The sequence below is a fragment of the Anguilla rostrata genome, chromosome 3 (genome assembly GCF_018555375.3).
Source record: "Anguilla rostrata isolate EN2019 chromosome 3, ASM1855537v3, whole genome shotgun sequence".
In the NCBI taxonomy this organism is placed as follows: domain Eukaryota; kingdom Metazoa; phylum Chordata; class Actinopteri; order Anguilliformes; family Anguillidae; genus Anguilla; species Anguilla rostrata.
Window position 1 is genome coordinate 54,416,289 of NC_057935.1, and position 25,407 is coordinate 54,441,695.

At 43.8% G+C, this 25,407-nt stretch overlaps 1 protein-coding gene across 2 annotated transcripts in view; it reads left to right on the top strand.

The window, feature by feature from the left end:
• Nucleotides 1-1,269: 1,269 nt before the first annotated feature.
• LOC135251161 (plastin-3-like) overlaps nucleotides 1,270-25,407 on the top strand; it is a 35,155-nt gene continuing 11,017 nt past the window's right edge. Inside the window, exons 1-6 of one of the 2 annotated variants that reach the window (XM_064328314.1) lie at nucleotides 1,270-1,425; nucleotides 18,823-18,930; nucleotides 20,543-20,706; nucleotides 24,305-24,434; nucleotides 24,725-24,857; nucleotides 25,290-25,371. In XM_064328314.1, the coding sequence (XP_064184384.1) occupies nucleotides 18,870-18,930; nucleotides 20,543-20,706; nucleotides 24,305-24,434; nucleotides 24,725-24,857; nucleotides 25,290-25,371 (570 nt within the window). In that variant the 5' untranslated portion in view covers nucleotides 1,270-1,425; nucleotides 18,823-18,869. Of the gene's footprint in view, nucleotides 1,426-15,267; nucleotides 15,439-18,822; nucleotides 18,931-20,542; nucleotides 20,707-24,304; nucleotides 24,435-24,724; nucleotides 24,858-25,289; nucleotides 25,372-25,407 lie in introns of those variants that run through there. The other variant, XM_064328315.1, reaches the window with a different exon arrangement.

The following is a 25,407-nucleotide window of genomic DNA, read 5'->3' on the forward strand; positions in this document are numbered from 1 at the left end:
TGTTCTTTTAATCATTGCTAATATTCCACTATTTATGAGTTATCATTGTCATGGTGGTCTTTTCAGTGATTTTGCGAGACACTTAAGTGTTTTAGCAAGGCTTTACAATGTTTCCTTTTGAGAGAGAGAAAGGGGGTGTGAGACTAGCATGGGCAGTCTCTGGAGAATTCAGGAATTCTGAGGTAGGGCTCACACTGGAACATTTCTCAGCATCCATCAAAGCCTCAGCATCGTAGGCTACTGAACGCAGCGCCTTAGGAAGTTTAGTGTCTTCAAGTAACATCACGGCTGCACATTTTTCTGAGCGTTTGGACGACCGCAGTCTCAGCAGGACATTCACTTTTCCACTGTTCTCCCCCATCCTGTTATTCCCCGGCATGATGACTCAATCCACTAATTTGCTGGCAGTAACTTTTTTTTTGTCTTATTTCTATTTGTTGAAATATTTTCACTGGTGGGACACGGCACCATCTGTTCACATCTGTGCGGTGCTCATCAGGCCCACAGACTGAAATGTGCATTTTCTCCATAACTCTTTGCCCAAGACAGCCAAGCGTTTTTCCTGGCTTCACTCGAGAGATAGGCTTGTCCTCTTCAATACATGTTTAAATCTGGCCAACATACCTTTACCTTACTGTTAACTTTCTGTTTCTTACCTACACAGTAATGCTTGCCTTATATCTTTTGTAATAGCACGATTCAGCTAAAAATTATATCAGACAATTAAATGAATAGTTCACTTTCTGAATTTTTTAAAACATTATTTCAGGCTTACTGTTTCTGGCTGGCCCAAACTGTTTTTTGTGCAATGAAAAGGTTGTTTTGGATACAGTGGCATTAATGGCTGGCATAGGGGCATTCAGTGGTTCACGAAGTTCTGGGAAATCTCATAAAGTCCAAGAGAATACACTTGCTGTTGTCACAAGATTACACATATCTCTTAGGCTGGTGCGATTGACCTTGTTTGCCCTGGTTTTATACAAGCAGGAGTGAATTTTCAACCCATATATAATCATATTATAGAAAATAACCATCTCTGAAGCATGTTTATAATCTCTCAATTCCACATCTTAAATATAACAAGAGTATCATGCCGGAAAACCAAATCCAAAGAATATAAAACTCAGCCATCGTATTATCTCTCCTCTGGAACTATGTGCAAAAGCGCTGCTGTTGAAAGAGGAAGCTCTATTTCTGACTGTTTTCCCAAAAGCACACATTCCCGATGAGTCGACAGTGCGCTGTCCAATCATATTGTGGCAGTATTAGTACCTTTGTGGGGCTTTGACCAGTTAGAGTCGGGGTGGGCGGTAGTTCAACATTCCAATTTTTTAATCTTGTGTAGGCTATGCAGGAGGAGCAAGGAAAAAGCTGATGAGAAACGAGCTGTACGTTAACTGGATTTGGCAAAAGGGGGCTGAAAAAGTAAGTCGCACGTTTTCTTTATTTACACAGGAGTTAACTGGGTAGAATGCATTATTTGTACACACCATATGGTGTGAAGATGCATCGGAAATCCACAAGATCTGGCAACAGCCAATTTGAGAATTTCCCAGCTCGCGAGCACTACTAGCCAACTCTTTGTTTACTGGCGTTGCTAATTTACACATGTAGCCTACTAAACTGCGTTCATCGCCAGTCTGATTTTATGAAAGTGGTTACGGTATAAGTAATGTGAAACTTTCCAGTCTTTATTTTTTCACAAGGTTGAGAGTGTACGGACCATCATAGTTTTTATGCAAGTTAGTTAAGTGTTGCCAGTTCCCGTAACTTTTTGTGACGTGATCAACGAATTTTAAACATAGTTACACGTTCTTTTTAAAACAGGTTGGCGTGCATGCTAGGTGCACGTTTTAGTATGCAATCCAGCATCATTTGGCTACTGTTGAATGTAACCTAATCTACAATCAAAATACAGTTTTCTGAATGTTGTGTCACCAATTGCCTGATGCGCAGTTTCCAAGGTAAATACGAAGCACAGGGTTTACGGGTTTAAATGAGGGAGTGCCGCTGAGTTTCCACATGCACTGTCATTCTAGCGAGTCTGAAAATATTGCGCTGTCCATCCTCCGCCTCAGAGGGTATAGCTACTCAGCAACTTTGCGATCTTAGCAAAGAGGGGAAGCCCAAGACAATTTAATGCAGTGCAGCGTCATCGACACCACACAAACCTAGCTTTGTGGGTTCTGGAGAATGTAAGAAACGTTTGTGAATATTATGAACATATGTTTATGATATAGTCTGAGTTCTAATCTTGCGCTGTCATATTGCACTGCATTACAAACGTGTTCAGGACCGTAGTTTTCTCTGAGAAAAAGAGAAGGCAACGTCGGCTACATCTACATTCCTGGTGGCAACGTGCTTTTCAAGTGATGTAAATTAAATATTACTCGACATTATGCCTTATGCCAACATATTTTGATGGAATGCTTAAAGAAACGCGAGCTAACAATAAGTCTATTTATTTTAAGCATTCCGGTCATAAAATCATTTCTCATGACGTGTTCAATTAAATAGGAATGAATTCTATACAAGCGTTCCCTTTGAATGACTCCTCAATCGTTAGACTGACCACATGATTTATTCAATTGGATGGCTCTTTACAATTTAAAGGCCAGTGATATAATGCTGCGCTACATTTACAATTTAATATTTTGTAACATTTGTTAAGTGCACACATCAGAACTAATTTTAAAGCTGCAGTCTGTTTCATTTTGTTGTTGAATTTAGTCTAGCTAATCACTTGAGAATGTCCTGTTTGAAGCAAGTGCTCATGCCCTATCAAAAATTATACCAGATTATTCGTTAGCACGTAGGCTACTGTAGGATTTATTTTATTACCCACACACAAACATCGCATTTTACATTGCTCAACTTTTTTACTGAATGCCCGCAGGTTGCTATCAGCCATACAAACAGTCATCCAGACCATTATACGTAATTACGTGGTCTTAAGGTTGCCTGCTATTTCAGTGTCATTTCCCGAAGGAGCTGACGCACTGCTTGCTCAGGAAGTGGCTGGAGGAGTGGTCTCTTATTGTTGAGAGAATTGTGGTCGCATATCACAGTCAGAGTTCAACCGTAGACATACACACTGTAAGTTATTTCTGAAAGGAATGCATAGTATAAGGTGTGTTTTCACTGTTATAAAGATCAAAAGAAACGTGTTTCTCAGTTAATTTAAATTACATGATTCTTAGGTGAGAAATACATGCTAAGCATGATGGGATATGATTGATTAATCTGATCATTCGGATTGGAGCCTAGGGCAATGCTAATAAATTTATCTTTAAAGTCTGCTGTCCTGAATTGGTTGAAGTGGTGAATATTGACAAGTAGTAAATGTTTAATGTTAAATTTACAAATATCACATGCAAAAATAATGGTAAAGATTGGATTAATTGAGCCCAGCTGGGACTAACACCAGGATTGATTGGATTAACTTGATTGATTGGATGTGTACCTGTGTCCTCAGTTTTAAACTTATTCACACTCTGAGCTTACACATTGAAAGCTCAGGTGAAAGGGTTATTATAATGCGTGCACTCGCCTAACCAGTTCATCTGGTTAAACTTCCCGCGGACCACACAACCTTACGATCGCAGATTTCCATCTCCTCTTCTCGCCCATCACCCACTCTGCAGCCCTAGCCCCCACCCTCCTTTGTGTAGATGGGCTGGGTACCAGAGGGAGGGGGGAGGGGGGGGGGGGGCTTTTATATTGACCTTTGTGTACATCTGGCTAACTGATTATGGTTTTCAACTTACTGTCCTGACCAAACCGGACAACAGACATTTTCACTACCTGAAATTGAAAGTAAATGCCATATTCAGTGATTGTCTGGCTTCATTTCTGTCCTTGGTGCAGTATTGCCTTGATGAAGTTGATGAGGTCAGTATGCCCAGTTTTAGGCTGGTACAGTCATGCACAATGAATCATTTGGCACAAAGATCTGGATGGGGGGAATAACACAGACATCAGCTGCTTATGACTGCAAACCTATTAGTTTGTCATGTTTCGTCAGCTGGGACTGACTGTTGCCCTGCAGCCGTGGTTGTTTTAGCTGATTTCACCTATGTGTAAAAAAGCAAGCCATCCACATGCCTGACAGTGGTTGTGTTGAGGCATTTGCATGATTGAACGACCTCCTTCCTGCACACTGCAGTATTTATTAATCTCATTTAACCAAATATTTAAGGATTTGGTCACTGGGTCAGAGAACTGGGTGTACATACACTCCATAGAACCTTGTAATGTGCAGAAGGAGATAAGACGCACACGTGCACAATAAAGTGAGAACATACAGAGCACTGCAGCTGAGAGAAAGCATTGATTTGCCTGGTTCCACGTGTTTACATATTGTTTTGGTGCATTATGCAAAGTTCAGTGGAGTGAAAGCTGAGCATCAAAAGCACACCGTCTACTGTCTACACAGGGCTACATTCTTGTCTAAACCAGTTTACTTTTTAACGGTCACTACAGAAAAAGCTGACAACAGACCACTAGAAAATTCACCGTGGCTACCATGGAGAGATTCTAGAAGGGGCGTGTCCACCCCGCCGCATCAGGTTTTGTAAAACGATGGCCATTAGTTCCAGATAATTGCCCGACCTGACTGTTTGTTTGATGCCTGTCAGCTGGAGGAAATGAAGTGTAATATGCTCAGCTGGTTTTTCCACAGATTTCTGAGAAAAGTGGCTGCTGTCTTAAGGAGCTCTGTATGGCTACTGAAGTTTCTCTGGCCCACTGGTGGTGTACTGCATTTGGCTTAACCTTCGCTTATACAGCATGTGGGGCAGAGGCACATGTTTCCAAAAAACAGAAAGGCTTTGGGTTCTTAGCTGTGGTCAGACAGGAATGACTTAGCTGGCAGTCGTAGTCATGGTGGAAACCAAGCCATAAAAGGCATGGCGTCTCTTTGACTTTCCCTCTGACTTTACTGACTAAAACTAAGGAACGTAGGGCATGAATTCCTGGTGCGGTTTTGAAAAGTACTCCTGGGCCTGGCACTGCAACAAAACTGACAGGTGTGTAGATTCGGGCTTTTTGAGGGCGTGGCATCCCTGCTGCTCCTAACGCGGCGGTGCCTGGAAGGCTTCCCTGTTCCCTCATGCGCTGCAGCGGAACCACGCGGGCGTGGTCAGAGCCTCGCTCTCCTCCAGCCTGTCTCTGACTGCAGGGTTTTCGCAGTGATTGATGGGGAGGCTCGGGAGGGGTGGGGCGCTTCCGCTGCTGCCGGTGTCGCGCAGCGCGCATGCTAAGCACTGCACCTACTAAAGCAGCGTGCGCGTCTGGGAGCTGACCGCCAATGTTTTTCCGCCCCCGCCCGTCTCTCTGCCCTCCGTGTACACTCGCCTGTTGTGTTTGTCCCGTTGTTCTGTACGCGTAAAATGGCCTCTGACGCACATGTAGTCTGTACGTCTAGCCTTGGGGTGTGGCTACCCATGAAGGAAATGAAATTAATTACCTCTTTCATTGAATGGGGCTTTTGAAATGCGTTTAACCATGATCAAATATAAGCAATTTCACTGTGCGCCATTTATTTTTAGACTGCGCATGCTATTAATTTTAATTTAGATTTTAGTTCATTTGAACTGTTGTTGATTTTGTCCAAATGATATTTGGTGTAGAGATCATAAACAAATTGCACACAATGTGGCACTCTGCTTGTAGAACCTCTGGGTTCATTCACTTCATGGGTGGCAGGTAGTTATCAGTGAAATATCTTTGAGTGTGATAATGTCAATGATGAGGGACAGGAGCCTGTTGTCATTTCAGTGCCTGCTCTGTGGCTAGAGCCTTGTGTCTTTACTTTGTGGACCAGGGCGTTTGAGTGGCAGTGAGGGTGTAGTTGTTTCTCAGTGACCCATGGTGCTCGCACATGATTTAAAGATAACTGGGGCTGTTCCCCAGGCCAGACTAAAGGAAAGACTGAGGATGTCTCGAGTGGCAGCTCCAGATTTAAGAAGCAGAATAACTGTGAGAGTGTCTTTAGTTTGCAGTTGAAGGGCGGGTAGGAGTAAAAGTGACCACGCCCTGGGACACATGCTTAACTGTGCATGTGCTTCCTCTGACAGGCCTGAAATGTTATCAGGTGAGTCTTGGTTTACCCTGAGAGTGAAGGCTCAGCTACCTGTGTGAGCAATATCTTTGATTTAATGATTGTTTGCTTACTTTCTTGGTACCGACAGGTACAGGCATTATAATGATAGAGGACTGGACTTGCCCTGCAACAACTGTTAACTGGACGTTTTATTTTTAGCCAAATTGAGCTGAAGTATCTGGATAGCTATACTTTGTTGTGGGATGAATTGGTCTGGTCTGCCAATGAGTCTATCTTAGTAACACATAGTTCTTTTTTTGGTTATTTTGAGGTCTAATTGGTTTACGCACATCACTTATTGTATGTGTTTGTGTTTTTCTTTTAAAGAATAATTTGGTGTGCTAGTTAGACTAGCCCATGTTTAACCTTCAATTTTAAAACAGATGTCTAAAAACTAGCTTTTTCACGTCGTTTCATGAGATCATGAAAATAACCACAGTTCTAATATTCTAAGAATCATTGCAAGCAATGCATGTTCAAAACCAGTGTTAGAACATATAAATTAAGCTTAGCCTAATTTTAAGTTATCCTAAGCTTGTTTTGCCATGAAGTCATTGTAACAGATAGTGACAAGGACGTGCTTGTAAAATGCAGTTATGCTACACTTGTTTAGATGTTCTCTACTGTGTGTGCTTTAGCTACGTATGCTGCCTGTTTTCTGCATTCGTCATTGAATCTCAGCATGTGCCACGTGTGTGTCTCCCTGTTTGGCCTGAGTATATGGTGTAGGTCTGCCTCCTTGAATTTCATGAATCTGTATGTCTCTCAGCACAGAGCTTGTGTATTGGTGAAATCTTTTTCTGTGAATGGGCAGCATGTTATTTATGTCGTGCTAAATGTCTTTTCTCACTGTTGGCTGCTCTGGGGAAGGAACGCCAGAGGTGACCACAGAACTACCCAGTACCACTTTCCTGCTGCTTGCTTCATGACTGTCTTGTTCCAGATAGAATCATCTTTCTTCCACATTACATCCTTCCCAGCAGCTTCTGTTAGCTCTCAAAAAATTAGCCTACCTTCTGCTCGTGTTTGTGTTGTGCAAACCTTCCTTGCAGCATAGTAGAAGCTAAAATCTATCATATTCATTAAACAAATTGCGGATTAAAAAAACTTAAAAACCTGTGCCACACCTTTGTGCTAGAGTGTGTTGTACAGATTTAAGCGACTCTGAGCTTGTGATATCGGTGTAAAACAGAACTGGTGCTTGAGCGCTGACGCGAGTTTGTTTACTGTTCTCATCTGTTACATTGTCAAATAGAGGATCGTTCATTATCAAGGCTGAGAAGGTCAAATTCCACAATGTGTTCATTAGAAAATAAATCCCCAAAACAATGTGTCCTTCGTGTGGAGAACAGACAATTTCTTACTGCATGTAGAAAGAATGAATCATCGGTTTAGTGGAATGACTTGAGCATGACTTTGTTGGGGCTACTCTCAGCTATTTATAATCTCCCGTTAAAGACCATATCTAGTGAAAGGAGGACCTGAATTATATATTTTTCCTTCCAGTCACTGCAAAATGTATTTCTGTTGGAAGGGATCCTCGGGGCTCCTGTTCCCCCACTCTCGGCAGTACTGCGTGCTAACGCCGGCGGACGAGACGGCTGACAGATGCCCTCACAGCAGGGTCGGTTCTGGCGGCCTGGAACACAGCAGGCCCGTTTTTGTATCTCCTGCAGATTTAAAAAGTTTAAAAAACACAAAATGAAATGACACCAAGCCAGAGAAAGGAAGCAAGGCCCAGTTTTCTTTAGACAGTCAAGTTCTTGCTCCCTCATTTAAGTAGCTTAAGCAAGCGGTTACAGTGGCATTACATTACATTACATTTATTTAACAGACGCTTTTATCCAAAGTGACATACAGAAGTGCATATCATGGTCATTGGAACAACTACAAAACACACTTGCAATTTGTGCAGTATGGATGTGCCTTATAAAAATGCTGTATGTTTGCAGCAGAAGTGAGACGGCTATGGCAATCAGAGCTGAAGACTGTTGAGTGCGGCCGTTGGTGTCATTGACCTGACTCTGCAGGGCTACATTACAAAAACAAGGACTCTCAGACTTGTGACTGATTATTAAATTAAGTCTGCCCCCCTCACTTTATGAAAGACACCACTGTGCCTCATGCTGAGGAGTTGGCATATTTGTGGTGGGAGGTTTTTTGTTCAGTGAACAGAATGGAACTAGAGTTCAGTTATCAGACTTTTGCAAAAGGTTTACACAAAGGTTTTCAGATTAATCTAAAGCGAAACACCAGCACACAGAGAAACCATGGTGAATTTTGCCAGGAAGAGGAATAAAATGAGTGTATTGGGATGAGACGGTATCTCATCCCAATTTGAGAGTCAAATCACCATGCAAGCGATGCACTTATAAATTTGAATTGCCGTAGTGCAACATGGTAGAATTTCCATTTTTTGTCTTTCTACAAAGGAATCGAAATAAAATGCAGCTGAACTGTAAATGACTATGCTCTGAATTCTGCAGCCAGAAAGCCTGTGTGCTATTCCCAGCCTCAGCTTGCTGCTAGTTTTTTATGCCTCTGCGATGGCACAGCCGTGGCTGGAGGCATTATATTCTTGTGAACACGATATCTCAGGAACGCCTTGAGATAATTACTGTAAATTTGGCACAAACATCCACTTGGACTCAGGGATGAACTGATTTTGGTGGTCAAAGGTCAAAGGTCACTGTGACCTCACAAAACACATTTTTGGCCATAACTCAAGAATTCATACGTTAATTATGACAAAGTTTCACACAAATGTCTTAATAGGCTAAAATGATGAAGTGATGACTTGGTTTATGTTACATTTTCTTAATGAATCAGATACTTGTACTCAAATGTGAACCAAACCATTAGCTACTGACTTGCTAGCTCCAGACTCCCAGGCTTGAATTGGTAAGGAGAGCCAAAGCTTGGTTGCTCCTTATTTCACTTTTTTGCATCTAAAATGGCCCCCTCAGATTGACAAATGCTTGTTCCTTCCATCTATTTTGACAGGAACACGAATAATATTCCTGGTGCTTTTCTTTTTATTTGGATAGTGGGATAGTGGGATCCATTATATTTCATATAATGACGGTAAGGGCCTTTGTCTCTGAATGACCGCGTGGTAGCTGTGTTTGATCAGTAAAATGAGTGCTGTTATTTGTTATACAGATAGTTCTCCGCTTGAATACTGACTGTTTACTTTTTTATTTTACTTTTTTGTTCTTGCTTGTCCTAACACTTAAATTAATATTTCATGCACATACTAAATCCCTAATTCATCAACAGTATTTTGCTAAGTTGCATTAATGGGAACAAAGAACAATAGCCATTACACTGCAGACTGCATCCCCCTAAAATTCAGTATGAACTCAGGCACAGTAATCTCTTCTTAAACAACAGGAAGCTAGTCTAAATTTAACTAAGCAGGAAATTGTTGCTGTTGGCACATTTGTATCACAGAGGGTCTGTGATATTAAAGTGTGGTTTTGGAGAAGTCATTCTTAAGTGTACTAAAAGGGTCTTATTTTTTGTCTGTTTCTGGTTTAAGGTTTGTTGAAGTACTCAAGCTGGCTAAACTGACATTAAAAAGTTTCAAAACACACCATCTGTGAAGGCATTATGCCTTTAAACAAAATAGCATACACATAAAGTGAGTGTGGTAGATTTCGTATGACTATGCAAAACATAGGCTTGTAGAAATAACTTGTTTCCATACCATAATTAGCTCCCAAGCAAACTATTGCAAAGAAGTGTGTATGGGGGAGAAAAAAGGTCTCCCTTTCAGTTGGCTCAAAAAGGTATAATTTGCTGCAAATATCATCAAAAGCTCAAAAAGAGTGTTTAAAAAAAGCAAAGCTCTAAATTTGCATCTGAAATCCTAATCGCAGCAACAGGAACATTTTTTTTTGGATGACATCATCTTGTCTCGTGGAAGTCGGTGGTGTGGTGTGTGTGGTGACAAGCAGGAAGGGCCAGAAAGTGCTCTCATAAGCAGAGCTGGATTATACGCCAGGCAACGTCATATCTGCCGGCGTAACCATGGAGTCAAGGCAGGGACAATGCCGCTGTATCCGGGAGAAGGAGATGTTTGTCCGGCAGCAAAGAGAGATATCTCCTCCCATCTCCCCTTGTTCAGGGCAGGATGCTCTCGTCCCAAAGCTTGAAGGGTTGGCACAAGTTGTGCATGAGCCACATGTTGGCTGCAGTAGACAGGAGAGAGCATGAAGTCTCATGAAATGTACACATGACTTTAGCTGGGTAGGGCTGGCGAGTGCACTGCTCTCTGCTTTCAGAAAAAGAAAAAAAAACATTTGTCTAGTGCTTAAACTGACAAATTCAGAGAGACTTAAGCAAAATACTAGCTACCTTTTGGACTACTAGACAATGTAGCTAGTGCAAATAAAGACAACTAGAGGACAAACTACATTCAAAAACTGCTTGGGTGTGAAACTATGTCACCCCTTGTGTTAGCTAAACCAAGCAATTCATGTTTGTTTACCAGTAGCGCCTAGGCTAATGCACCCATGTGCTGAAAGTTGCCCATATGCTGCCCTTGTGTTTCTTAAGAATGATATTTAACCAGTGTTTTGTACTAGGCTATTCTTAGTGAACATGAATTGCGTTCTTACTCTACACACTTATCCTGTCAGTGATTTTTCTTTATTGCTGTTAAGACCTGTTTCTTGCCGTTGAATAAAGTCAAAAGTGGCTTTTGTGCATTATGTGTATCTGTGCATACTTCTGTTTCTTATAGCCTACATTTACAGGTTAGGGATTCTATTCATGGAATTGATGGATCTAATCTTGTGGACAGTATTTTTATTAAATTATTTTACTAGAAATCTAATCTTTCCCTTGTTTGTCTGGTAATCTCAGTGCGTTAACAGTGACATGGTGCTGTGGTTGACCTCGGCTGTAATTTGTTTAATCCCTAATGTTATTTTTTCTACGTCTGAGAACTCAAATGGCATACTCCAGAGCTCATCACGATATTTCAAGAAAATGCTTTACAGAACAGGGACAGAGCAACAGCCTCTGAGAGCACCAAAATATTTCCTTCTAATGTTGTGGCATAATACTCATAATGTGCTGTTGTACTTGCGAAGAGGAAATACGACCGAGATCAAAAGAGTGGTGTTTTTAAAAGGCCACCGTGCTTTTCTAAAGATGTAATTGATCTCTTCAGCATTGGTCTTAATTGCAGTAAGTTAGAAATTCCATAAATGGTGTGGAAACAGAAGCCAGGTACATTTTGTCTCAAAGCACATGTGTGTAATTGCTCGGAGGGTTACAGCTGTGATCTGCTTTTACGGGTGGAGTGAAGTTTTTGGTTAGATAAATGGAATGAATTGTGAACTACGCTGACTACAAAATCATTTTCATTGTTCCTGTTTGAAAAAACAAATAAAAACATTCACTGAAACAGAAGACAGATTGTATAGTATGGTCTAACAGTTCAGCGCCCTCTCATTATAACGCGGTGGACAAATGTTCTTGATCGTGTATTGGTGTGGATTTAAAACTGTGACAGCCACACCTTGTTTCTGTTTGTAAAAGAACTCGTACTAGGCTGTGAATTGAAGGGTTTGACCCTCTGATTGTTGATGGTATAGCCTAATTATTAGTCATGGGAGAGGGGTGTTAGTCTGTTGTGTTGTCACCTGTTTGCCAGATCTGTGCTTTAGCTGTTTTTGCTACAGCAATTGAGCTGAACAAGCCTGGCCTTCATGTGGAATCTTCTGCCATATTCCCACCAATCACTGGCCTCTGTGATGGGTGAGGTCACACTCCTTTCTGTTTCTAAGGTGGTTGGTACTAGTGACAAAAATGACATGCTGCTACTGGAAGCAGCTTCATTGTGTGTGACATAGCAACCTGTTAATCCTGAGCGTTAAATAGGTTTTGTAGCATCAGGCTAGTTCCCTGTGGTGGTATAGTTAGAGAGTAGGCCTGGGGGAAAAGAGCTGTAGACATGGCTCAGAATGTTCTGAGCGGTTTCTGTTTTGCGCAGTGCGAAAGGCATTTTTTAGGCCAGCGTGGTGGAAAATGTCCGCTGTTTTCCTTTTCATCCTGTCGTTAAATGTTCACAGTAAGGAAAAAATGATTTACTCCCGCCATTTCCAGACAGACCGTGAAGGTGGCGGTATTGCAGAATCCCCCGGTGCTGCACAAACGAGCTGTGGAACGGGCGTGTCGTAGATAAGGGGGAAGGTAACGATGAAATCCCAAGTTCCACTGCCCGTGACCATTATGAAACGCACGCGAGAGCAGCAAAGCCCCAAAGTTCACACGTTTCCCGACCTCCAGAGAGAAGGAATCGACTGCGCTCCGTTTGATCCGGGAACCGCCAACTTTATGACGGCTGGCCTTTGCAGTGACCTTAGCGTGGGCTCTGTAGGCCCAGCAAGGTTGCAAATTCCACTTTCCACTTGGTGCTGCAGGGGTCAGTCAGCCCCCACCCCCCCCTCCCCCCACCAAAAAAAAGCACAGGTTTCTAGAGCCCTCTGAATAAGATATCAAGTTAGGACAGGTTTTCTGAGCAGCTTGGTTGTGTAGTGATGTAACATGAGCTCAAAGGAATGTGGAAATCTCAAAGGCCGACTCCTTCAGAATTTTCTAGCAAGTGATGAATCGACCAGTTCTGATTGACTGTGTTTCGGAAATCATCGTGAAGAAATTGCTCTTGGAAATGTAGTTTTGCTCTCATTTATTGACTGGCTGAGTGACTGCTGTTATGTTTTACCGCTGGCGGAATTAGTGTAGCAGAATACTTCTGCCTGCACATACAACCTTTACACAAAGGGAACCTTTTCAGTGTTGACATCCTACCTCACTCCACGCCCCTGTGCTTCTTTTTGGAGATTGAGACTTCTCTGTTTTGTTAACAGCTAGGGGGCACTTAAGAAGCAGAAACCGGGGGAGTCTGGGCCACTTTAAGCTCAGTTATAGTCAGGTAATGACGGCTCACATTGGGCTCGTATTGGACAGTGCCTGCATTGAAAAGCTCAGCCTACACTCTGATGTCTTTGCAGGCTGGGCCACTCAGAGCACAACCTGTGTTTTAAGATACAGCCTGTGTGTTGCAGTGTGTGGAGTTTGCAAAAGCTGCAATTTAATCGATTTCAGCTAAAACAATTAAATAATCTGCCACGTCCATCTGTACCAGGTGTGTCACAACTAATTTCTCAGGGGGTCACTGTGTCTAGGTTTTCGTGATTTCCTTTCAGTCAACTGCCATTCAAAGCCTTGAGCACAAGGAGTGTCAATTCTCTAGCCAATCAATGACTTAAATGAACCACTGTTGCCAAGAACAACCCAAATCCCAGTGGTTTGACCCCTTTGATCTTTACAAAGGCAGAACCCCAGATGAATCATAGGCTGTGCTTTGTGCTGGAATGTCATTTCTTCACAGTTTGCGTGTCTGAATTTCATAAGCCATTGCTCACTTTTGTCTGTAGGCCTATGTCCACTTTGAGGTCTGTCTTACATGGGTTTGTCCCCCTCCTTTTTTACCTCATAAACGCTTCACTTGGACTGAATTGAAGGCCCTGTTTTGGGTAGAGGTTGGGCAGTATTGCTTAAATTGTAAATTGCGGTGGCTCGTGAGTTCGCTTAAACGCGTGGCTCCACATGCCACATCATGCGTTAATGCAATACTGCTTTAAATGCTTGCGAAAGCAGGACGCCCAGCTTTCAGCTCCAGATATGGCAATAGCTGGGCTGAGTCCTTCAGTTCAGTGGAGAACGAAGCAGTTTCAACACTGAAAATAACTCAGTGAACCACTGCCCCGTGTTCCTCCCTCAAACCCCAGACAGGAGCCTCCCGTTGGCGGCCAAAGCCCAGCACCAGGCCCACGCTCACGTCAGATATGCAGGCCCACGTCAGACCCCCACGCCCGCTGGCACATGCCCCGCAAACACAGCCTGTAAAACTGCACTCCTCCCTTCATCGAGCAGGCGGAGTTCTCCTGGCAGGGACATCTCTGTAGGGTTCTGCCCGCTTTGTCCATTAATATAATTTTTAATGATTTATTTTATCCTTATTTTAAAATTCCTCATGCTTTCTCAGAGGGGACCTCCCAGGATGCGCTGGGTGGTGGTGGTGCACTTTTGGGCAGGGGGGTGGAGAGTGAAAGAGCCTTCGTTTCGTTGCAACCCGGGAGAATCGCAGGGAGGAACTGTTGGACACCTCAAATAAGACCTATGAAAAATGACATGGTTTGGCAGGGATGATTGGTGGATTTTTGCTACACCCCCGAATCAAAGGTAGCAAATGTTTGGTTGTAGTATGTGTACAGCAAGACAAGGCAAGTTTGTTTAAATACCACATTTCATATCCAGTGACAATTCAATGTGCTCTATAAAGAACATAAAACAGTTAACATTTTATTTAAAAAAGGGAAAAAATAACAAGATGCAATGAAAAAATAAGAAGATACAATAAAGATAAGGTAAAAATCTGAATTTAAAAAAAGTATATTTACCATCTTTTATAAGAAATATATAGTATATAAGAAATAAAAGTATAAAAAAGTTAAGAGTATTTGCTAATCATACAAGCTGCTTATTGGAATCCTAGAATTGCTCTGCATCTGAATGACATTACCTCAGCATTACTGTAATTCTTCTGCATTTAAATGAAAAATAAATAGCCTGTCACGTAAAATTTTTAGAGCCAAACGTGAATGTCATTTGTTTCCTGCAGAAGAAAAAGCGATTAGCCAAGGTATGCCTGAGGCTTTAATGTGGTTATATCAGCAGTAGACATTGAAAGAATGTACAAAGAAGTACGAATGCCTTCATTGTGTTTGTTTACTGTGTAAAGCCGCAGTAAAACCACTGAGTACCTATTTAAACTGATTTCCAGACCTGTGTAAATTTGTCATCTTCCAGAGTTTATAGACAGTTCATAGATCTGCTGCAAGCAATTGTATGTTGTGGGTTTATCGTAAATACCATAGAGTATCTGCTATAGTCATTGCTGAGGACAGGGAGGGACTAAGCGTTTCTCTCTTCCTCTCTGTGTGTGTGTGTGTGTGTGTGTGTGTTAGTGTGGGCGTGCACACGCATTTTTCGCACCATGTGGGAATAGAGATGGTGAAATAAACACTCACACACATGCACACACACACACACACGCACACACACAATGGAGCAGGAAGTGTTGCGACTTGCCGCCCCAAGTCTTTGTGAGCGAGGCAGGAATGCTGGAGTTCCAGATTATCTCTGAAGGGTGTTGAGAGAGCACGCTGCCTGCCGTTCGCCGCTCACCTTCACCGTTCTCCATTCTCCACTCACCGCTCACCGCCCGCCGCTCACCATCGCTCAAGGAGCCTCTAAAGGTGCGGTCCGCTTCTTCAGAACCGGCACCGGCCCGCTCCGTTCGGGCCGGCTCGGGCGGGGCGCGCGAGCGCTGCGGTTTAGCGTGAGCCGCGCTGCTGCCGCATCCGGCCCGGGGTCTGCAGCTGCAGGGACGCGAGGGGCCAGGCAGGCTGGGGCGTGGGGAGGTCAACGGGGAGACCAGCGCCTCTTTCCCTCCCCCCTCTGTGCTGATGCACACTGGCCGGCACGGACCCAGCGCCCCTTCTGTTTTGGGACAGCCCTCCCAGGGAGCAGAGGGTCTCAGTTTTTCCGCTTCTTTGATGTGTGTTTTCGTCGGTGGACGAATTGAGGCGAAGGGGGAAAGTTTTTGTCTCTGTTAGTTCTGTTCGTCTGGTTTGTTTTATAAAGCAGGACGGGCCTGGATTAAGGTAAAGGGGAGCATAACTCTCCCCCTGAAGCATTGGCTTTCATCTTATCATTGTGTCTCGTCCTTTGTGTTGCCGTCCTAAGTGATGGGGGTTGAGGTAAGGTAAGTGTGTGAGTTCTGTGTCTGCAGCCTGGAGTGAGCTTGTCGATCTGTGTGTGCATGTGTGGGTGTGTGTTTGTGTGCACACTGCTGTCAGAAGCAGGCAGGGTTTGGGCGTGTAGCTGAGCAGTGCGCAGGGTGAAGGGAACGTACCTGCTGAGGCAATTCATGGCCCCAGGTAAAGGCGTGGCAGCTGCCCAGTGCCCGCGGAACCCCTTTTCCATGTGTTGCTTGGGACCGGGTCTGCGTCCTGCGTGCGGAGCCGTAGCTACATGCTGTGGTGTGGCAGTCGAAGGGGTGAGACCAAAAAGTCGCACCTGACCTGACAGGAAAATAGTTTAGCATGCTGATCTTGTGGAGACTGAAGGAGTGGGAGAGGGCTTGCCTTGTTCTGCAAGCTCTCCACTGAACGCCAGACTCTGAGCTAACCTGCTGTAAAAAGAAGAGTTGCTAAAGAAGCTGACTCGAGCATTAGGCCTGGTTGAAGAGCTAAGTTAATGCAGAGTGGGATGACGAGGGTGGTTAACCTCAGTTGCTTCAGGGAATGTAAAGCTCTGTAGATGATTCATATGTAACATGCATTTGCGGTGGCCTCCATTAAGCAAATGCATTCATGTGCAGATCTGAGGGAAATCTGAAATGACGAAAGAATGGAATTCTTTCATTGATCGTTCACCGATGTTCTGTTTGCAAAAATTCAATGTCTACTGCCAAATGTTAAATGGCAAAGGCTGTGTACAGGTCTCATATCTGACACAGGTGACTGACAGAGGAAGAAAAGGTTGGGGGAGGGGTGTGTCAGTGAGCGAATTGGGTCACCTTCATCTTCATCACTGGGCTGGACTAACTGTTACTCCCCCCGCCCTAGTTTCCTGTGACAAAACATCATCAGTCTATCTGTTCTGCAGTCAAATGTCCATAAAAACTCAGTCTGATACAGGGGGTTGCAGACCTTTCCATCGTGCCTGCCGGGACCTGTTTACTAGTGTGACAGGCTGAAGCTCGTGCAGATATGTCCTGCAGTCTTTCGTTCATTGACGGAGAAGGCAGAGCAAGGGTTGCGCAACAGAGGGGTGGCTGGGTCTGGCAGCAGGATTTCCACAGCTCCCAAAGTCTGAGAATGTAGTGCAGGCCCCATATGGGTCCCAGACCCGAGGACTATATGTACTGAACATTTCACACAAGTTGACAGTAGGCCAGCTCTGGACAGCATGACTGAGCAGCTGTTTTAGTTTATCACCAGCTAAGGAGTCTTCACTTTTGCATATTTTAGACTGCTTCATTGTTGATAGATACCGATAGAAGTTTGACACTCTTTTTTTTGACACATTGTAACTATTAAAATTAAACCATATGTCCAAAAAAGGAATTCTGAAGAATAAAAAAATACAAATTTTTATCACATTATTGTCACATGGGTTTTGTTTTTTAGCTGATAAACTATGATTCATTTACAATATATAGTGCCTGACATTTCAGTATGTGTAAAAAAAAAAAAATAATAATAATAATAAAATGAAAAAAATGGACATACAACTTTGATGGATGGGATTGGCAATATTTCGCCTAAATGTGTGTGCACATGCTCAGCTTTTTTAGTCCCTCTCACTCTGACTTTACAGTAAGGAGTGTCCACGCTTGATGGTTAAAAAATAAAAAAAGCAAAAACAATGTAAATGCTGCGGGCAGGTCAGGCAGCGGTCATTACCCATCATGCTTTGGGTCCTGACCAGCAGCGCTGATATGTCCAGAGTCCAGGAGCCTGCGCCGACTCTGAAGGGGGAGTGAGTGCCCGCCTTGATGTGCGGGTTTACAAAACACTACCTTGAGTGGCTGGAATGGGCATAATTACCTGCAATTACCACAGTGTTTTTGCTTTCCGAGCCCAAATCACATGGACCGTTTCCTTGTTCGCCGTCAAGTTGAAAGCCGCAAATAGCCAATAAGGGGCTTGAGAGCTTCCCTGAAATTGCTCAAAATGGTCCTGTAGTCTAAAATAAGATTTCCAGGTTGGCTATTGTGATGAATGATGTAGCCTACTACATATGTGTGAGAGGAGCTGGTGAATACGGTCACAGATATTATGGAGCTGGGTATAGGCTACTTGTGGGGGAAAAAATGTCTGCATGGGTAATAAAGGATGCTTAAGTGATATTCATGAGTGATACAGGCCTACATTATTGCTATGCACAAGTGAGGGATGAGGGATGTGCTTTAGAAATGTACATGATAGATTTGCTTTATAGATGGGTGTGATAGATGCTGTGGTGATAGATGTGGGTGATAGATGTGCTTTATAGGTGGGTGACTGATGTCCTTCATACACGTGCGTGATAGATGTGGGTGATGCATGTGGGAGCCCAGGAGTTGCTTTTGCTAGCTTGCCTCTAGCAACACTGAAAGAAATTTCCTTTGGGGATGTCCAGTCAGGCCTCAAGGAGGCACTCCTTTCGCAGGTGGTGGCTTTTCTGTGCATCAAGAAAGAGATTACTGTACTGAGAGAATTCGGAGTCAGACTTGCTCAGAGAGCTTTGCATGTGTTGTATATAGGATGCTGTTTTTTGCATCAGAAAGCAAATTAATTGTGAGCTTGCCAGTCTGTGGTTTTTTAAACGAGTGCAGAGAATGCGGAGCGGCAAAGATTAGCCTGGCTAGTGTAGAGACGGCTGATGGAACAGGTCCCAAAATCATTCATACAGGTGAAGCTAGTGTTGAGCTCTGGGGAAGCACTATGATGGTAACATTGTCTTGCAGTGTCTTTTAGCCAATTCTGTCTTAGTTCTGTCCTTTCTTGGTTTACTGCTCTGTTGCTATTTGCTGAGCGTGTGTAGCCCCCACACTTATCGCTGACTCCGCCCACTCCTCTCCCTCTCCGCAGGATCACTGACACTCTCGGACTAGCAGCTGCAGGTTGTCTCCAAGGAGATGGCGGGAAAGATCTCAAAAGACGAGCTGGAGGAGCTGCGCGAGGCCTTCGACAAAGTGGGTGAGTGTTTTTTCCCGTTACGAGAGGGAGGCCCATGCATCACAACCTCCCCCCCCCCCCCAAGTTTCTAGAGCAGTTAAAAATTTATTTAAAATGACCTGTGTTCCACCAGGCTAAGCTGTTTCCTTTGAAAGTGTCTGATGAGCTGAGAAGACTCAAATTCACCTGAGACTAATGGTCTGATTTGAAAACAACCCAGATCCAATTTATATCTTCACCGCAAAATTTAAGGTTTTTGTTTTCCTCCTTGTGACCATGAATCAATTGAGAGCACACACTCCAGCACAATCATGCTACCTCTGAAATAGTGCTGCTTTTCAGCATGCTTTTATAGCTCTCTGTTTAATGGGTAGAAGTTTTGTGTGTCGAAAAAAGTGTTTGTTCATGGGCGTTGCTTTTGGCTGATGCTATACTGGTATTACATGACTGTTCCAATCCAATCAGTTGTGCCCAATATAGACAAGTTGTTTGCACAGCGCCTGTGTTGCTGCCCCTTCCCTGCATCACTGTGTTGTTCTTGATGGAAATGAGATCGCCTCAGTGGAGCCATGCTAGACCACACCCACTTGCACTGTCACTCATCCCTGCGTCAGGAGAGCTGGCAATCAGCAGCCAGACTGCCGACATCTGTCTCACAGCCGCAGGCATTCACTTCTTGTTAAATTTGGTGGGAAAAGACTGCACAAAGGAACACCCCACATGTAAAACCCTTCAGTTGTGCTTACGGCTTTAACCACTGAGAATGAAGTGTACTAATATAGTAAATGTGGTAACTTTGCATTTTCGAGATTGAGCTAACCGGGCCTCCTCCAGACAGAATTTTACACATAAATGGTGGACAGAGGGAAACAATCTCACTGAACGGAAATTATGTCAGAATTTTGGAGCGCTCCCAAAATCTTGTTTGAGCCTAATTATTATTCCCTTCACTTAAATAGTGTTTGTTAAATGCGGATATGGCAGTTTGTGTGTGGTTAGGGCAGATATGATTATCACTGCTCCTCACAAGGCTGGGAGCTGCCAGGTGGTCGAGGGCATAATAAGATGGCTGCATGCCTCACAGGTTCCGTAGCTTAATTAAATCTTTTTTATCAGGTGCTTTCCTTTAAGCAAACATGCGTCTCATCTCTGTGGCTTATGGCACTGAGCTGTACTTCCTGTTGATTCCCCTTGATGGGAGTGTTTTTTGAATGGCCTGTAAGCACTGCTTCCTGAAAGAGAGAATGGAAATGGCCTTCTGTGCTCCGCGGCAACCATGAGTGCACGCCACCATCGGAAACCTTGATGATAGAACCGCATTTGCATGACAAGAGGGTGTGTCCCGTGCATCTTTCATTACCTGTATTATGCTCTTAACTTTCCATCGTTTTGTGCTGCTGGTTGTTTTAATTAAGCAAGAATATTAAATCCAGTTTTTTGGAAACTGTTTGAATGGCATCTGCTCAGCATATGTCAATGATAATGATGTCCACGAATATACTTTCCCCGAGTTTCATGGCTCCCTGGGATGCAAGGAGACAGGCCCTCAGGTTTGGTGCTTGACACTCTACCCATGATCCTCCTCCCTACTCCTCAAGCTTCTGATCACATCCTGTTTTTTTTCCTTCCCTAGACCTGAACAGCAATGGCTTCATCAGCGACTGTGAGCTCCAGGAACTGTTCAAGGAAGCCAACCTGCCCCTTCCGGGGTACCGAGTGCGTGAGATCATCCAGAACCTCATGAAGGAGGGAGATCGCGACAAAGACAACAAGATCAGCTTTGACGAGTTTGTTTCTGTGAGTTGGTCACTGTCTGTGCACACTGAGTCATGGTTTGGGGGGGAGGCTGAGATTCTTCACACGCATGCATGCACACACAGGCACGCACATGCACTCACTCACTCACTCACTCTTTCTATCTCGTACAGACACAAACACACACGCATACAGACGCACACAGACGGACACACACCCACAAGCAAATGAAATCTGCATGAAGCAGTGCTGAACTGTGTTGCGTTTCATGAATAAAGGAAGAGGTGGAATTTGTATCCGGGAGAGAAATGTGATGTGGCAGTGTCTGGCAGGCGAATGAAAAACCTCATTCATGTCTGTCTTTACGCTTGGCTCAGCGTGCAGTTTTTCAAGTTTACAATGGCCCTCTATGAAATACTCTTCTCTATTTTTGGCCATCACTTTTTTTTTTAGAACTCCCACTCATGTTAAAATCTTGCTTTTTTTCTTCTTTATTTTAACCACTGTTCTTTTTATTCCGTAAGCTGAGAGTAGGCCGGGTGGATTTGCTGCAGTTGTTGTCTCTAAACATTGCCTTGCTGAATATGAGGCATCGTAGAACTTGCCAGCTGTCTGCGAGTACACCCCTGATAGGGCATTGCATCTCACAGACTCATAGCCTTTGAGCCAAGAGAATAATGACAGGAAGCACACGGACGCTCCGTGTAAACTGTTTACACAGACCTAATAATGTCCCACGGTGCGCACCCTAACCGCGTCCCAGATTACCTCCTCTGCTGCTGTGTGAGCAGGCAGGCCGTAGTCTTTGAACTACCGGAGTTCCCCATAGTTCTGAGTATGGCTGGTCCCTGAACCGTTTTGTGCAGTGGAAAAGGCAGCAGGGCGGCAGTGTAGTATTATGGGTAAGGAACTGGTCTTGTAACCTGAAGTTCACTGGTTCGATTCCCGTGTGGGACACTGCTGTTTTACTGTTGAGCAAGATACTTAACGTGCATTGCTTCAGTATATATACAGCTTTATAAATGGGTGCAATGTAAATGCTATGTAAACGTTGTGTAAATCGCTCTGTAATGTAATGTAAAAGGGGCTACAGTGAGTGTGGAGGTTGGCTCCGAGGTGTGATTTGATTCCACACTTATTGCTTCTCCACCGGTGCCCTCAGATTTAAGCTGAAGACTGCAGCAATGTGGGCCAGGCCAAACAATGGGCCTATGTGCCTACAGGCTGTTAAATGTCAGTGTACAGGGATGATGTGTGTTTTTCAGGCTGACCTGTTGCTCTCAGTGAATTCTTCAAAAATTGCCTGGACCACTCTGTGAGAACATGACTCCTGTTTTAGCTTTACAATTTTTTGTTTTAATGCATTGTTTGTTTCTTTTTTCGTTTTTTTTTTTTTAAATGAAATGAAGATTTTGCCTGCTCCTGCTGTTTTAATTCTCTTCCTGTAGAAAGGGTGGTGTGAATAGTGGTTTCAGCAGACACCCTTTTACACTAGTGAGATTATGCTCTCTGTGTTGCTTCCTGTTCTGATAAAGGAGTTCCTGGTCTCAGGTTATTGAAAAAATTGATGATAATGGAGTTTTAATAATGCAGGTGAGGTACTTTGGTAGAGTAAGAAAGTGGAGAGTAAGCAGTTTCATATCTTACTGATGCATTTCTGGAAGTGATGAGAGTTGTGTGTTTGAGGCCAGATGAAACACTGTTCTTCACACAATGGTGCTTCGGATGAGCTTTCTCAGAATACCATATAGGAATGGGTGGGATTGGTTAACTTCTGAATGCCATGAAGTTGTGTACATTATTTTATATGTTACGAAGTTGTTGTGTCCTGAATATGTTGAAGATTTTGAATTTGCTGAGTAGTTGATTTTGCTCGTCGGGTTAGTTGACCGTACTAAACAGTTGAATCAGGCCCATCTCATCACATGGTCAGTAAATGACTGCTGTGTGGTGTAATGGTTTTGGGTGACTGCATTTGTTGTCACTGCTTGCCAAGGTAGCAGTAAATGTGTCAGAGGGAATTTGTATGGGTGGAGACGAGAAACACTGTTAGTGGAGATCTCTTACTAGAGTATCGCAGTGATATCAGGTGAGGTGGTGTCAAGAACTTTGCAAACATGCTGAAGTCTGTCAGTGCCTGTTGGTACCTGTGTACGTACATGACCTTGGCAAAGAGCCATTTCATGTTATTTATTGGCTTATCACAAACAGGACGGTCAGAACATACAAATGCAGTATATGTGAAGTCATTGTGCAGTTTCATTTATTCTATTTGTCCTGCACTGTTGCTATGTGTCAAACAGTGTGGGCCGTATCAGAGGCCTTTTGTTAGCTCAAAGAGAACTTTAAAAATCAGTTTCCTCTCTGAGAGGAAGTGGAATGTTCTGGATGTTAATCTCAAACTGTGTGGACTGTAGAGCTTCTGTCAATTGTGTGACTGCAATGCGAAATGGAACTGAAGGGACGCAGGTACACACACAGACACGCAAACGCACACGCACACGCACACACACACACACACACACACACACATGCACACAGTGACATCAACCTGCAGTGCCAGACAAGTGATTTTTATTTAATTGTTAGCTGATGCAGCAGAACAAATATTGTTGGTGTACAGTATTTACTGAACCAGGTGATGGTAAGTAGTGTAGCAGTGAAAAAACAATCACACCAAAAAAAAAAAATAACACTCCTATTATTTCATTTGTGGAAAAATTTGTCACTGTCCTAATCTGATTCAAAAAACTGTAGATCCCCCTTAAGCTTTAATCATGGATGACAGAAAGGCGTTCTCAGTACACTTATCTTTACGGCTTATGCTGAGAAATGTATTTTTGACCATCATTGTTCCTGGCTCGTGGGTACAGTAGTGTCCCATAGGGGATTCTAACAACTAACCTTCCTTTTACGAGTCAGGCTCCCCTGTCACGACACCACGCACCTGGTATAATTACCCCTACAAATGTTTGCTTCAGGGTGAAATGCAGAACCTAATTCTGTATAACTTCTGCTTTCGAGCTATAATGTTCATTTTTATAAGTCAAAAGGCTGTTTTGTCCCAGAGTCTGGTGTGTTCCTCTTTTGGTTCCTTTGGCTTTCTGTGGTCTGTAGGACTGAGCAGGCATGTATGGGGAATACCCACAATCTGAGAGGGAGCTATGCAACACAGAGCCTGTTCCCCTGCCTCCCATTAAATGTGCTTTGCTGCTACACCCCGCCCTCCCAGCGCTGCCCCCTCCTGGGAGACACGCTCACTGCACTGTTTAGTCAACAGCTTTGTTTGTTTTCAGCTATGTGATGTACTGTTTTCATGTCAAGATTAGTTTGGTGTGGGCCTCAACTTAGGACTGAGAGCCTGCCATCAATCATTCTGGCGTGTCCAAGCACTGAACTGAAACAAGAATAGCAATCCCCTCTCTTGCTCTCTCTCTCCATTTTCCCCTCTCCCTCTCCCTCCCTCCCTCTCTCTCTTTCTCTCTCTCTCCCTCCATCTCTCTCTCTCTCTCTCCTTCTTTCTCCATCTCTCTCTCTTTCTGTCTCTCTATCTCTATCTCATATTAAAGACTGACGTAGTGCAGTCTGGTTGTATATGATCTTAACTTGTCTGTGACCTCTGACCCTTTTCTTCTTGCAGATCTTCCAAGAGCTGAAGAGCAGTCAAGTGGCTAAGACCTTCAGGAAGGCCATCAACAGGAAGGAGGGGATCCTGGCCATTGGGGGCACCTCTGAGCTGTCCAGTGAGGGCACCCAGCACTCTTTCTCAGGTGAGACACAGGGCAACACATTCACCAAATCACCCAAAACATATTCAGGCTGTTCATAGCACATTGTTTATCCACTTTGCAAATTATTTAATGGATTAAGATCATTGGCTAGAAGATGCATGTTGTAAATGTCTGCCTATGAAACATGGGTTTCACCCATCAAGTGTGTATTCTCGAAGGCCTAAGGTGTGGGCTGAACTGAAAGCTGAGGAGAAAGGAGAGGGGTGTGTGCATTGGATCTGGAGCCTCCTGCCATCATTTGTTTTTCTTCTTTCTTCCCCCGACTCCAGAGGAGGAGAGGTTTGCGTTTGTGAACTGGATAAACACTGCCCTGGAGCAGGATCCAGACTGTAAGCACGTGCTGCCAATGGACCCAAACACCAACGCCCTCTTCAAGGCTGTGGGAGACGGCATCGTGCTCTGGTGAGACCCATTCTATCCCTCGGGCTGACTACACTGCTCTGGGTGCCAGTGTGGCACAGCGGTTTCATTGGCTGTATACAGAATCATCTTGGCTCAATTAGGGAATTAGCTCTATACACCAATGCTGGTAACAGTTTCATTCATTGGGTTATCAATTAATTTAGCTGAACGCCTGGCCATGTATATGGGTTAGCTAATTCAATAATTAAGAGAAGATGAAATCCAGAAACAAATATAGCCCTCCTTGCCCACCTATAGGTTGAGCGGATTGACTTGTAACCCTGAAGGTGTACTCTTTGAGTGAGGTGCTGTCTTGTAGTCTGCATGCTATGAAGTTAATCTGCAGTATGTAGCATAGTGTACTCTCATAGTTGACAGTTACTTCTAATGATGAGCATTCATGCAGTATTTTTTCCCCTTAACACACTCCAGTAAAATGATCAACCTATCGGTGCCCGATACGATTGATGAGAGGACCATAAACAAGAAGAAGCTGACGCCGTTCACCACTCAGGTGGGTCCTGGCGGGCTGGGTGTCGGCCGAAGGCGT